At 44.6% G+C, this 13874-nt stretch overlaps 1 protein-coding gene across 1 annotated transcript in view; it reads left to right on the top strand.

Annotated features, from left to right (window-relative positions):
• The window catches only part of LOC130385882 (forkhead box protein O1-B-like), a 15594-nt gene extending 9289 nt beyond the window's left edge, over positions 1-6305 (top strand). The window contains exons 2-3 of the mRNA XM_056594635.1: positions 1580-1771; positions 2042-6305. Coding sequence (XP_056450610.1) covers positions 1580-1771; positions 2042-3124 — 1275 coding nt within the window. The 3' untranslated portion in view covers positions 3125-6305. The remainder of the gene's footprint in view (positions 1-1579; positions 1772-2041) is intronic.
• The last annotated feature ends 7569 nt before the right edge of the window (positions 6306-13874 follow it).

Consider the following 13874-nt stretch of genomic DNA (forward strand, 5'->3'; position numbering starts at 1 on the left):
ATCTTACTTTTTTTATTCTTTAATACAACTGCCTATAAGAGCATCCCACAGCCTGACTCACTATAAATCACAATGACATCATTATTGAGCAGCGAGCCGCGGAGTGGCCGGCGGCCGCGAACAAACCTCCAGCAGACACTCTCAGACGGTCCGGCGGACAGACCCTCTGTTGTTGGTCACTGTGTGTGTGGCTTCATCTCCGTGCCTTGTATACCCCTTGAAGAATTCTGTGGTTTGAGGACATCTGGCTCGGGCTCACTCATGGGACTCGCCGCTGCGCTCACATGGGCATTCGGGGGGAAATCCCCCCCCCCCAAAGTCTTTCTTTTCTGTCGTGCCTCGCAGCTCTGGGTTTTTTTGTTGATATTTTTGTGTTGGTTTGGTATTTGGGACAAACCGTATCCATCAGAACCGTGGGGGGCGTATCGTGTGGATATCAGGAATGCGCTGTGATAAATGTAAGACTACATGTCTGCAAAAAAATCCTTGTTTTTGCTGGAGAATTATGCTAGCTTTCATGATACATACTGAGGCAGTTTGATTTACACACACACACACACACACACACACACACACACACACACACACACACACACACACACACACACACACACACACACACACACACACACACACACACACACACACACACACACACACACAGACATGTGTATTCATGTTTGGACAAGTTTTCATGAAGGTCCTGCATCCAAAAACCCTCTCATACCCGATGGGGTGAATGCGATTTTCATTAACTGGGCTGAAGGTTCAGCCTCTCTGGACCTCAGACGTGTTGTTCATCATGGGAAAATCTGATAAGATGTGGTCTGAGACGACAATGATCCCTTTAATTAACCGCTCATGATCTCAAATGAATGGCTGACATTAATACAGAAACCAGATTACATAACAGTCTATTGACTTAAGGGCTGATTATGGTCCCACGTTCACGCAACGCAAAGGGGTTACGGACCCGTTATGTCCTTGCGGACCCTCCTTGCGTCCACCGCAAGGGCCTGACGTGCGCCTTTCAAAGATTGCTGCTCCTTCGAGGCAAAGCAGCAGCAAGGGCTGTGATTAGTCCGCTCACTAAAACCCGACGCAGAACCAAAACAGGTTCCCGACTGCGTCGAAGTGTCTGCGTGGTCCTTGCATAGCTTGCATTGAACTTTGAACCATAATCGGCCCTTTAGAGGTTCTTCTCTCTAGAGAGTTGGGTCCCTCCCTCTGGCCATCCGAAACTCCGATACACTCCTTTCGTTCAAGAGTCAACTTAAAACCCTTCTCTTCAGGATCACCTACAACATCTGCCAAATCCTCCCTGCCATCTTCCACCCTCTCTCTCTCTCTTAATGTGTTGTCTATTGTTCTAGTGTTGTTTATTTGCCTTGTGTATGAGTGTCTGTGTTTGAGCGTACTGTCTGTATGTATTTCTTTTTGTAAAGTGTCTTTGAGTACTTCGAAAAGCTCTGTAGAAAACCGATCTATGATCATTATTATTATTATTAGTATGAATATGAAACAGCGGTGGTACACACATAGACCCTTCATGCAGCCTTTCTCTATGTATCCTGTCCAGAACTCCATCAGACACAACCTGTCGCTGCACAGCCGCTTCATGCGCATGCAGAACGAGGGCACGGGCAAGAGCTCCTGGTGGATGCTGAACCCCGAGGGCGGCAAGAGCGGCAAGTCGCCCCGCCGGAGAGCGGCTTCCATGGACAACAACAGCAAGTTCACCAAGTGCCGGGGACGGGCCGCCAAGAAAAAGGTGGGGGGATGGGTGTTGTGCTTCCTAATACCAAGGCCGAACCCGGCGGTATCTGAACACTATGGATGATGAGAGTGGACTCATTGACATTCAGTCATTTCTAAACACACACTTTTATTCAGGGTGTCAGTGTGTAAGGCTGAGAAATGTTTTGCATGATAGAGAAACACCAGGCTTTAGGAATCAGGTTACAACAGACAAAGTCCCTTTCAACAAAGTGAGTCGTGAGTGTCTTGGTAGTGATCAACATGTTTGTGTGTCTGTCGGCAGGTGTTGCTGCAGGAGCACTCAGACGGGGGTGTGGCCAGTCCGGCGCCGCCCTACTCCCAGTGGATGGAGAGCCCCAACTCCCACAGCAACGATGACTTTGACACCTGGGGCGCCTTCAGGACGCGCACCAGCTCCGACGCCAGCACCCTGAGCGGCCGCCACTCCCCCTTCCTGGCCGAGCAGGACGACGCGGGCGACGTCGACATCCTCCACATCGGCTACCCCGGGGGCGCCAAGCCCGCCGCCAGCCCCGTGCCCGAGCTGCCCGGACCCATGGGCCAACGCAGGTCCGAGGGGGGCATGGAGAACCTTTTGGACGACATGAACCTTTGTCTGTCCCCTACCATCCCTCAGCTGGCGCCCGACGTCCCCCGCGCCACAGCCGGGCCCCTGCTGCAGAAGGGCCCCTATGGCGCGCCCACACCCATGCCCCCCCGGCTGCAGCAGGACTACCTCAAACGCGCGGCGTACGGCCAGCCGCAGATGACCTCGCTGTCCCCCGTCCTCGCGAGCGCCGCTCCGGACGCCCAGCCCGGCTTCGGGCACTTCGACAACCGCTACAACGGCCACGCCGGCCTGCTGAAGGACCTGCTGACCTCCAACGCCGAGCGCGGCCGGGGGCAGGCCGTGCCCCCGGCCGCGGACATGGGGCTCAACGGAGGCTGCCTGCTGCAGCCTAGCTACAGCCGACAGGTGTACGTGGGGAACCATCCCGGTCTGGGTCGACACGCGCCTCCCATGCACCGGCAGAGCCCCTGTCGGCCCCAGGACCTGAATAGCTGCAACATGATCCCGCTGACTAGCATCAGCCTAACCAGGGTGCCTCCGCGAATGACCCAGCCCAGGACGTGCATGCAGACGCCCCTCGGCCACTCAGGACACGCCGGCACCGTTCCGGCCACCTATGGCAGTTGCAACGGGGGTTACGGGGGACCTGTCCCCGGACATCTCCGGGGGCAGTACCCCGAGAGGCTGCCCAGCGACCTGGACAACATGGCCTTGGAGAGGTTTGAGTGCGACATGGAGTCGGTCCTCTATGAGACCCTTATGGACGGGGGGGCACTGGACTTCAACTTGGTTTGACCCCACGGAGGCCCCCAGCCGTTAGCTCAGAGGGTGAGAGTGGCTCGCCCAGCTGGGGGTCCGGCTAGGGGCTCGGCATCCAGCAGGGATAGAGCGGGAAAAGGCTTTTGGTTTGGGTTGAGGAAGATGTTTCTTATGAAGATGTCAAAATTCATCTGGAGGTCAATTCAACTCAGCATTATGTATAAATGGTTACATATTCACAAATGGCTCCACAGAAAAACTGCTGAAACTGAAGTCTACGTATCCAACTTTTACCTGCCAGCAACTGGAACGTTGAGTTATATTTATATGAGCTCATCTTGTGTGTTTGGGTTTATCTTATTCCTTTAGTGTCAGATGTCCTCGTGAGCCATATGGTGGTCTTGATATGTTATTGATATGTTATTTCTATGATATGTCATAATTCATGACAAGAGAATGAAAACAAAAACTAATTGAAAAATCAGGAAAAATAAATCAAGAAACAATTGAGACATGTGGATGCTTTGTGCAATATGTATATTTGAAATACTGTATTGATTGATGATCGTTTTCATTTCTGGAGTGTGATGGTGTCTTAGGGAATAGGGGAACAATTGAGTCACTGTGGATCGACAAAAGGGGACCCATCTTCAACAGCGCAGCAATAAAAACGCTGCTGATAACATGACAGGAAAATTGTGCAACTCCCCCTGTTCCACAACATGTGATTTCTAACCCTCACTTCAGCACTTAAAAATCATTACGTTTGATAAGTTTAAAAATGAAATGGTCAAATTACGTAAATTTAAAATCAAATCAATGGGTCACACAGGACACACCCTGTTGAGCCCTGGATTATGGAGAAAAGCCTAGCCGATATAAATGAAATATCAAGATGCTATCGCGAGTGGTTCTCAACCGACTGAAGTTGAGCTGACACAGGATTTGTGCTGACAACTCCACAGCCCTACTACGTACCAAAGAGTTATCGGCCAGACCTACAAGCAGTTTGAACTCCCAATGCATTATATGAAGGTGTGTGTAGCCTACATAGCGAGAGTACTTCTGTACGTTTTGAATACAGCAAACAACACACAAATAACTTCAAATGGACATTTGATTTGATGCTGATGTTTAGACCAAATTGCTGTACATGAAGCAACGTTGCAAGTCATTTTTTATTCCACTTTAGTTCTTTACAAAGCTTAATGTATAATGCAGTAAACACTCTCATACCTCAAATGTATTACCTCTGGAGTGCTAAGGTGATTCTCAACATGTCTTAATTCTCCATAATGCATTAAATGTTAATATGTTTTCATGTTATACTTATAATGTAGATATATTTTGTTATTTTAAGTTTAAACGTTTTATCTTTGTGATTCCAGTTTATATCCTGGAAAACTATGTTCAAGCTTTCCCTTTGATTATGGTTTTGAAAATTAAAATCTCATGCATGTGAAAATTATTTCAGAAATGTTGAAACAAATGTGTTATGATAATTTAAAAAGAGAATATAGCATAACATTGGCAACATTTTCAAGTACAATTTTTAAAACCTCCCAGCACTTGCAAGATGTTGATATTACTCAAATTTTCCAAATTTTCTCTTCCACTTATTATTTGAGCGAAAGTAAATGTTTCTTGTGAAATTTTGAAATAAATGAAGTTCCTGTATTCTAAATCAGTTATCGATAATATTTAACTAACTGTGTCCGACGTCTCATCCCCAAATATAAGACAGAACACAACATCTATGAAGCCACTCTCCATTCAAACAACATATCACCATGCAGGTTACACCACTTTTAGGTTGTCTTCCTTAAACCCACATTTCTCAGACAATTAGCTTGACGATTGTTCAGACACAAATCCTCATGAGTAAACCCTCCGGATCTTTCTTTAGACTACGCGTCTGGTGTTGTTAATCTGGTTTCAAAGTGAGTTATGGCGGGGACCATGGAGCGACTATGCGCAGCAGAAAGACATGTGGCTCATGTTGGAGATATAGGCAGCATCATGACCCACAACACATGGGCTCCACATGTCTCCCTGGCGTGAGCCATGGTGTGATCTCTACAGAGGTCAAGGCAGGAAATGCAGCCTGAAAGAGAAGGTTTGCAGAGGCTCAATGAAGGGCAGATAAGCACCCAACCTCACAGACAAGATACACAACTGTTGTGCGCTCGAATGTGGAGGAATTGGTCCATTCTACCCATCTGTTGTTAGCCCAGATGAACGCAGTGGCAATATTTTGAATGGATTGATTGTTTCATTGGCTATTCTATGTATGAGTGCAGACATTATAAATCACCCTGGACGAAAGTAGGCCTGTTGAATATCTGATATGTTATGTAATTGTAGGCTATATCATTTGATTTGCTTTCATCCAGTTCTCATCCATTCTCAGCACGGGGGGGCCCAAGTGGAATTTGAGTGGCCATTGGTTAGAAAAGCGCTGTATAAATTTGGTCCATTTACCAGGCCCTAGTTTTCTCTCCGATCAATGACTAATACATTTTACATGGAACATTGTTGTTTGAAAATATATGGGAAATAGGAGATAGAAACCCTTTTGATGTGGATTTCGCACAGGATGGCGAGATAAAACGACATGTTGATGTTAACAGGAAGCAAGCTGAAGCACATTGAACCATCCGAAAGTAAGAGGAAAGTGGAGAGAACTGATTGTTGTGTTGAGCATGGATCGAATGGGCCAAGCTTCCATAATTGAACCATCCATGGTTTAACTATAACTTCTAATATTTTGAGGATCCGAAACAGAAGGCAAATGACAACGATTCTGAAAAAATGAACTTCTTGAGGACTCTTAAATTTCCCTCCGTTACATCACATCCTATGTAGAAGACCTAGGTAATGCCTAACATGTAGTCCTATGGTATTATGCCATGAGGATGCAAATCACATCACTTGAATGCAGAGGTGTTGATATGTCAGTATTCTGATGCACTAAACAGGAATGCAATGTTGGGAGATGTACAATTTAGACTAGAGGATAAGTCAGCGATTAAGAGATTTTGTGTCTCCTTTTGTTTAGGCTACAAATGTTGAAAACGGTTTCATATACAAACATGAATACCATTGTCTATGAATCAGATGATAGAATGTAGATACAGAGAATGAGAGAAACATGTAAAGTGCAATTGGATGCCTTAGAGTTCTAAAACATAACGGCCTAAAGAGCTTCATTGTTGTCTTTTGGATTTTCCCCAATTCGATAAACTAGATAACGTGGTTTGAGGGTTAGCTCATATGAGAAACGAACGCCACAGATAGAGCTATAAAGTCCTCTTCCTGTGTGTGGCATGCAGCAGAATATGCTGCGATGTTCAGTCTCACGCATCTTTTATAGAGAGACATTGACCTCTACTGGTTAATTATCCAACCAGCAAGGATCATACCGAATTATTTCCTTTGCCAAACGGAAACAGCGTCCATATAGTAGGCCTATCACTAATTTAAACGTACATACAAAATATATTTAATAATTGATTGCAGAGATTGTTAAATACTGTATAAAGTTGTTGATGACAATGGTAAACGCAGTGGGAAAATTGTTTATTTATATAGCAGTATATAAACACATCCCACGTACAGCCAAAGTAGTCCCTTATAAAAAATTGTCCCTTTTCCATTTTACAAGACATGGAAAATGTTTATTCTTTAATTTGTAATCAAGCTTATACAATGTGAGGAAGAAAAAGAGAAAACACTACATTATTGTCATAATATATTTTTTATTCATAACTACTTTTTTTGCTGCAGTGTTTTATTTAACTTTGGTGGAAGTAAAGTAATTAAACACTAGTAACCTACTCATCTTATGTTGGCATGTTTGCCACACAAACAAAAGGCTACTAGAGGATTAAAAATGAACACGACACAGAGCTCGACTTTGGATTGTGAGAGATAAATAGAAAGTGAGACACACATAAACCGGACATTGTGGCTGTCTACAGTGAGTCAGTACCCATGCATATGACAGAAAGGGCTGTAAATTACTGCTAAAGTGCTGTATCTTATCTCCCTCACTACAACTTGCTACCTACAATACCGATGTGTGAAAGAATATAATGACAGTTCTTTGAAACATAATTTCATATTTTTTTTTGCTTGGACGACAGCAATACAGATACTTGTGTAACTTAGTATACTGAGCAGTCTTGGGACATTCCTATAATTCAGCAAGCAAAGTAGCATCACCATAAAACTTAACATTAGCACCAAGACATTTGAAATGAAGTTCACTTAGTTGAAGGAATGTTTTGGGTTCCTTCCTCCCTTTTCCTCAAGTAGTACTGAAAATTCTTCAATATAATGTTACTGTCTCCTTAATTGGCAAAAAAATATATAAGTGGAGCAGCTTTGATGGACTAAAGGGCTCGTTAGGGCTCGTTAAACCTTGAGAGGAGAGGGGTTCGTGCAAGAACATAATCCGAGCTGGGATTTGATTTTGAAAATAGACTTTGGTTGAGGCCCCTGGATGCCAATACAATCACATATGAAAAAGTAGACACTGATACAGTTTCACTCAATACATGTGTAAAAAAAAAAGGCATCTGATTAAACGACAAATTCCACGTTATTTGAAGAAGCGAATAACTATTTGCAAGGCAATGCCCAAAAGTTAGAATAATTATCTAATTGTAATGATCCAATAGTATACATGTTATTTCCCAGTTGCTGAGTATTTAGTGTATTGTGTATAGAGGATTATTAATGTGTCACAATCACAACAGGATAACAACCAAATAATAATACAGATTTGCTAAATAATAATGGTAATTAAAATTTATAATGGTCATTTATTTTGTTGACTGATTCATTTCCAACAATGTGACAAACTTAGTCTGCATTGTCTTCATTGAAAAAAAAAAAAAAAAAAGTATGAAATTAAATAAAAGTTCGTACTTCCTGTAGGCATTTTGGTAGTCTATACATGAGGTATGAACATATATCACAAAATAAAATACCATTATATCTAATTACCTTTTTATATACAGATATTGTGGCAATTATTATTATTTTGTCGAAGAAATCCAAAAAAAGGATATAGAATCATTAATCACACATTAGTAATGCTTGTCACAGATAGACCAAACGAACAACAACCAACAACTCAACATTGATGTTATAGAACACCAGAAAAAGTGCAATTTGAAAGTGCAATGGCAAAAATTATTGCCTTATCAATATATTTATTTTATCGACTACTGTTTACATAAATTTGCCACTGACTCAGATAACCAGATATAATTCAATATCAGTTTCAATGATTAATGTCTGAAAGCAGCATTCTTGCCAATGTTTGAGGTTACCATAGCCAAATCTGTTATGCTATCGTGTTTTCCCTGCATATGCATTTTAATACTTTTTAGGAAGTGTAATTGAAGCCCAGAAATTAAACCAATATCCTTTTCTTCAACCTGCGGTCAGAATCTGGCCGAAGTGTTAAAGATATGTTTCCCAGCTTGAAAATGTGTAATGTCCGTTTTTTCTATCTAGCCATGAAGGAAAGTTGCCACAGATTGAATTGTCCAACGCAATTTAACTAACGGGCCAATTCTTAGTTGGGAGAGTGTTTAAAAAGAGCTGGTTTGTTTTTCTTCCATGTGTTGGGGTGTGGATGTGGGGTTGGTCACGGCCCCAATGGGCCCAGGATCATGTGTAAGGACAGCGCCAGCAGCAGGAGCCATGGTCCACACCTCACGCTGAGGGCTGAGCAGATAGGAAGGAGCCCTGAGGGGGAAGAGAGGAGGGAACGACAGTTTCTTCAAGGTTACCTTGGCGAAACACGATAATCAAAGTTAAAGGCGCTGTAGGTAAGATAAGATGGAAACTACTCTGGGATAAAGAGGCCAACCCCCTTAAAATCTGTGCAAAATGTTGACTCACATAGGGTCAAATTTAATAAATGCTAAGCTTATTCTCTAAATCGATCACAAGGAGGCAGGAACTCGAAACTTGTCAGGCAGACAGAGGACACCCCTCTTAATATGTGTATAAATTATGGTAATTAATTATTATATCTCATTCCATGACGTCACAGGGTCAATTACTGTATATCACTGTTGTTATTAATGTTGGATTCGCAGCACATTGATTCGGAACTGATTAACAATGCACACCATTGGAACATTATTGCCCAATCAGGATCAATTACTTCGCAATGCTTTGCTGTAATCGTATGCAACAGCTCTCAAATCGTATCCAGCACACTGACCAGAGTCGACACTACTAAACGACTACATGAGGATCCTCCTTACTCATGTATACATTACATGCAGAACCAGGGCCCCTTACGTTGGTGAATGGCCAGGCTGTTCTCCTTCCAGGCCAGGCCCTGGTACACGCGGCAGGTGAAGGTGTAGGGCTTCTCGTCCGCCATCGGGGCCCAGGTGAGGCGGCACAGGGTGGGGCTGACCAGGCTGACGTTGGAGCGCCGGCGGTTGTCCACGGACACCAGGTTGACCATGTTGGGGTAGGTGCTGCCCACCAGCCTGCTGTCCTGGCGGTACTCGCAGTAGGGGCCCGGGAGCTGCTCGGTGGGGGGGAACTCACAGTCCACCCGGAGGTTCCTCTCCAGGTAGGTGAGGCAGGGGTACATCTGGGGCCCGCGCGGCTCGAACAGGAAGCCCACGGCGGAGCTCACTGGAGGACACACACATGTTTACCACACTGCTGGGATTTGTTATGAGGGGTTTCAGGTCAGGCTTGAGTGGAATTCGTTTAAAATGTCAATCAAAATCGGAATGATTAGCTAAATAATTAATGCCAGTGACCATCTGTGAACCTTACAGCACAAGGAGTTGTTTGTGTTGCTTGGGTCCCTTCCCAAATCTCTTCCCAACATAACAACAATTCTTTAAATACCTTACATTTTGTTGATAGTGTAGAATCAGAATCAGAATCAGAATCAGAATCAGAATCACTTTTATTACATCTTATAGTACAGTACTCAAGAGTAAAAATCTTAGGCTTGGTTCCTCAACATTCACATAGCAGCGGGCCTACTTAAAGTCTGGGTACATTTTTGATGTCAACTATTCCTCTGTCACGTTATCTTGCGTTATGTTTCATATGATGCAAGTCCTTCCGGATACAGTTTGTTTGTAGCTTATACACCTTGTTGTTTGGGTTGTTGAGAACTCCCTGGGAATATTATAGAAATATTCTACAGCTGCCCCCCACAAGGCAGCAGATTCGACACTAGTCGTCCATTAAAGACATCCCATCGTAGACAGCAATGATCAGTCCTCAATACAATGTAACCTCATTCTGAGGTCTATATAACATTTGCAATCAAACATTTTTCACGGTTAGTATTATAAAGTCAGACAAATAAAGCCCATGGTTCTTTTTTGAATTGTTGTCTTTTATTGAGTTTCATGCATAGGCCTACTTAAATGCATCACATTGAAGTTATGTAAGAAACATCTTCAATGATCGACTACATTCTCAAGTTGAATAGATCCGAGATAAATGCTTCACTGACCTTCTGCAGGTCATGAAGGAGCCTTTGCGATGTTTAAGACGTAAGCAATTATTTACTACTAATATAGGCATATCAGTTCCTTAGCATGTTCAACCTAGATTACAATTGAAGAAAAATGCTCAGAATCATAGATGCGTCACATAATTGTACATCTTTTCCATTAATTGTCGATGGAAAAGATGAGTCATACCAAAGAGTAGGAGCGCCGTGGCGGACAGCTGCAGCTCCATGGCGAATACAGGAGGTCCTCCTCACTCTGCTCAGTGCGGGTTCCTGGCCGTGACGCCTGACAAAGTTGAACACGGGACACCATTACTTCCAACCATAACTCCCACTATAATGTACAAGTCCACATCTGAGAACTGAATCATAGCATCTGACTGGAATAGGACAGCTTACCTATAACCATGGAAATATATTTATAAAAGAATGAAAAATCTAAATGATGATGATGATGACGACGCATGTGGCAGGGCTGCAGCGGAGGAAGGCAGAGCGCGGGAGCAGGCAACGCCCAATGCGGCGCACACACTGCGACAGGCGGCGTGCACGCGGTCTGTCGGAGCCGGCGGAGAGGAACGAAAGGCGAGCTGCCCAACTAATGCGCTGTCTCCACTGAAATTCCCCCCTCACGTGTAATCGACGTATTCTTTAGGCTAGCCGATAAAAGGTCTCGGAAATGACCTATTGAAAATAAACGATTGATGGTTTATGCGATTCGTTTTTTCCGGAATCCGGAGTGCTCCGGGAGAAACGGAGCAATATCAGCGGAAATCGAGGCGGCAGTATAGAGTCAGAAGTCCAACCATTCGCTTTTTTATTTTGGATGACACAAAGGAAAATCATCTCCTCTACAGATGCCATGTTTACGATTGTCGATGCCGGTCATTTGTGACACGACAGTCACTGCCCTCTAGAGGATGTATTGCGTAACAACGCTGAAACCGGACAGAGGTGTGAAGGGTAGTCCCGGTCCCGGGGGAAACGTTTGGTACGGACGGACGAATTTCGTCCGGATCCGGAGGTATGAATCGGCCTTACTGCTGTGAAATCTGTTTGATCACGTTGGTGCAATATTAAGAAAGATTGTTAAAGCACCGTGCTCCTTCATCATGGGTGTGTCTGGTAAAACAGATGTCTCCCATCTCTCCCGGGCAGCATTAGAATACAAGCTTGAGAGGAGAAACAGCCGAATCATCCAAAATGAGGACGGGGTTGGAGATGGGTACCTTGTGTTCTCAGACTACCAGCGAAACGTCGAGAAAGGTAGTCCACCGATTGCTACATCAATCACACAAGCAAAGTGACATCAATTTTGATGGGTTGAAATTACATGAAGACTGTTTCGATGGAAACACTGAGAGGATATGACGGCATGTGTTTTTTGTTTGTGTGTGTGAGACTGCACGGGCGTTTCTCTCTGACTGTCTATCTCTGTTTGTGTGTGTGTGTGTGTGTGTGTGTGTGTGTGTGTGTGTGTGTGTGTGTGTGTGTGTGTGTGTGTGTGGTGGTGTGTGTGCTGTGTCTCCTCTCTCTCTCTCTCTCTCTCTCTCTCTCTCTCTCTCTCTCTCTCTCTCTCTCTCTCTCTCTCTCTCTGTGTGTGGTCTATCTCTCTCTCTCTCTCTCTCCTCCTCTCTCTCTCTCTCTCTCTCTCTCTCTCTCTCTCTCTCTCTCTCTCTCTCTCTCTCTCTCTCTCTCTCTCTCTCTCTCTCTCTCTCTCTCTCTCCTCCTCCTCTCTCTCATATAACTTCTAGAAGTCAACCCTGATCCAACACTGGGATCTTAGTGTTCAGCGCTGAGCATATATCCACCTGCATGGAAACGGGTGAGTTTTTTAGCAGTATGCTACTGTACAAGAACTGTACAATCGAACAAGGAATTGTAATAAATGTTGTCATTGTGTTAATGTCGTGCAACTTATTCTGAATAGAATGGTTACTTTGTAAACTAGGTAAGTAGGTATATGGTCATCTATTTTTAAAAGGGGAACATCTTACAACTTAAATTTGTTATATTTTACTCTTGCCTTTTAGTCTGCTTAAACAAATGACTAACCTACTCAAATATTGTAGTTAGGCTGTAGCTGCTTCAATGTGTTATGTTGTAATCAAAGTGACTATGCATACATTACAATGACTCAGTAGTTTTGCTGGACGCTGTGTTTACGCTGTTCAAACCCTGAACCCACCACTGTCTCTTGCAATCAGCCGACAATGGCTTGTTTTGATGTTATTCGATTTCCTCTGGATAATAAATATATATTATGATAAATACCAAATGTTTTTTTTATTGCAGTGGTTTTTCCTTCAAGACAGTTGAGAGGATGTTGCTCCTGGCTACAGTTCTCCTTTTCGGTAAGGAGATGCAGCTCATCTAGTTCCCAAATAAACAGACGGTTCCTAACCTAATATAAAGCTGAGTGCGTGTGTGTGTGATGCTAAATGACGTCTCTCTTCGTTGCATGCGGCACCCCACGCAGGCCTCGCCTCCGCCCAGAAGGTGACCAACATGACCTCCTGCTCGACGGACACGAACCAGCTCCGGATTGATTGCAAATACGAGCCGGCAGAGGAAGGCACGGTGTGCAAGTACACGCAAGGTGACCGGGAACTGGGCGCCACCAACGTGCCCAAGGACGCCGCCAACAAGAACCGCGTCACGGTCAGCCTCGTCGACAAGAACAACTGTCAGCTCGTCCTCGACAACCTGCCCGATGGCAAAAACAACTTCACCTGCAGCATCGAACAGAAAGAGACGGCGTCCATGTCGACCATGGTCGAGAAGAGTGAGTTGACGGGGGAAAAGGACAACGGAAATTGGAGGGTTCATTGCATTAATGCAGAGCAGTGTTCAGGGACGTCTCTGATCTGTGTTCTCGGCCCGACTGATAACATGGCTTAAGAAAACCCAAAGTGCTTAGATGACGACTGGCTCTGGGTTTGACCGTACCTCAGCCTACTGAGGTGAGGCGACAGGGTGAGGCTTCGTGAGGCTCCAAGAGGCCCCGCCTCCCGCTCATTAATCACAGCTCATCAAACTCACTCAGGAGGAAAGCATCCGCTCGATAATGTCCGAATGAATAATCAAATAGCAAGCAGGCTAATAGCCGTCGATAATGACTTCCACACCGACCCCATTTGAACTGAACGAGCACTAATCAATCCCCTAGTTCCCTGCCTCCCGTCTCTGTCGCTAAACACACACCTTCTCTCCCCTCTGCAGAGTCTCTGCTTCCTTGCTCGGCGGCGTGGAGCCCCTCGCTGACGAGGT

This window comes from Gadus chalcogrammus, chromosome 7 (assembly GCF_026213295.1).
Source record: "Gadus chalcogrammus isolate NIFS_2021 chromosome 7, NIFS_Gcha_1.0, whole genome shotgun sequence".
NCBI lineage: Eukaryota > Metazoa > Chordata > Actinopteri > Gadiformes > Gadidae > Gadus > Gadus chalcogrammus.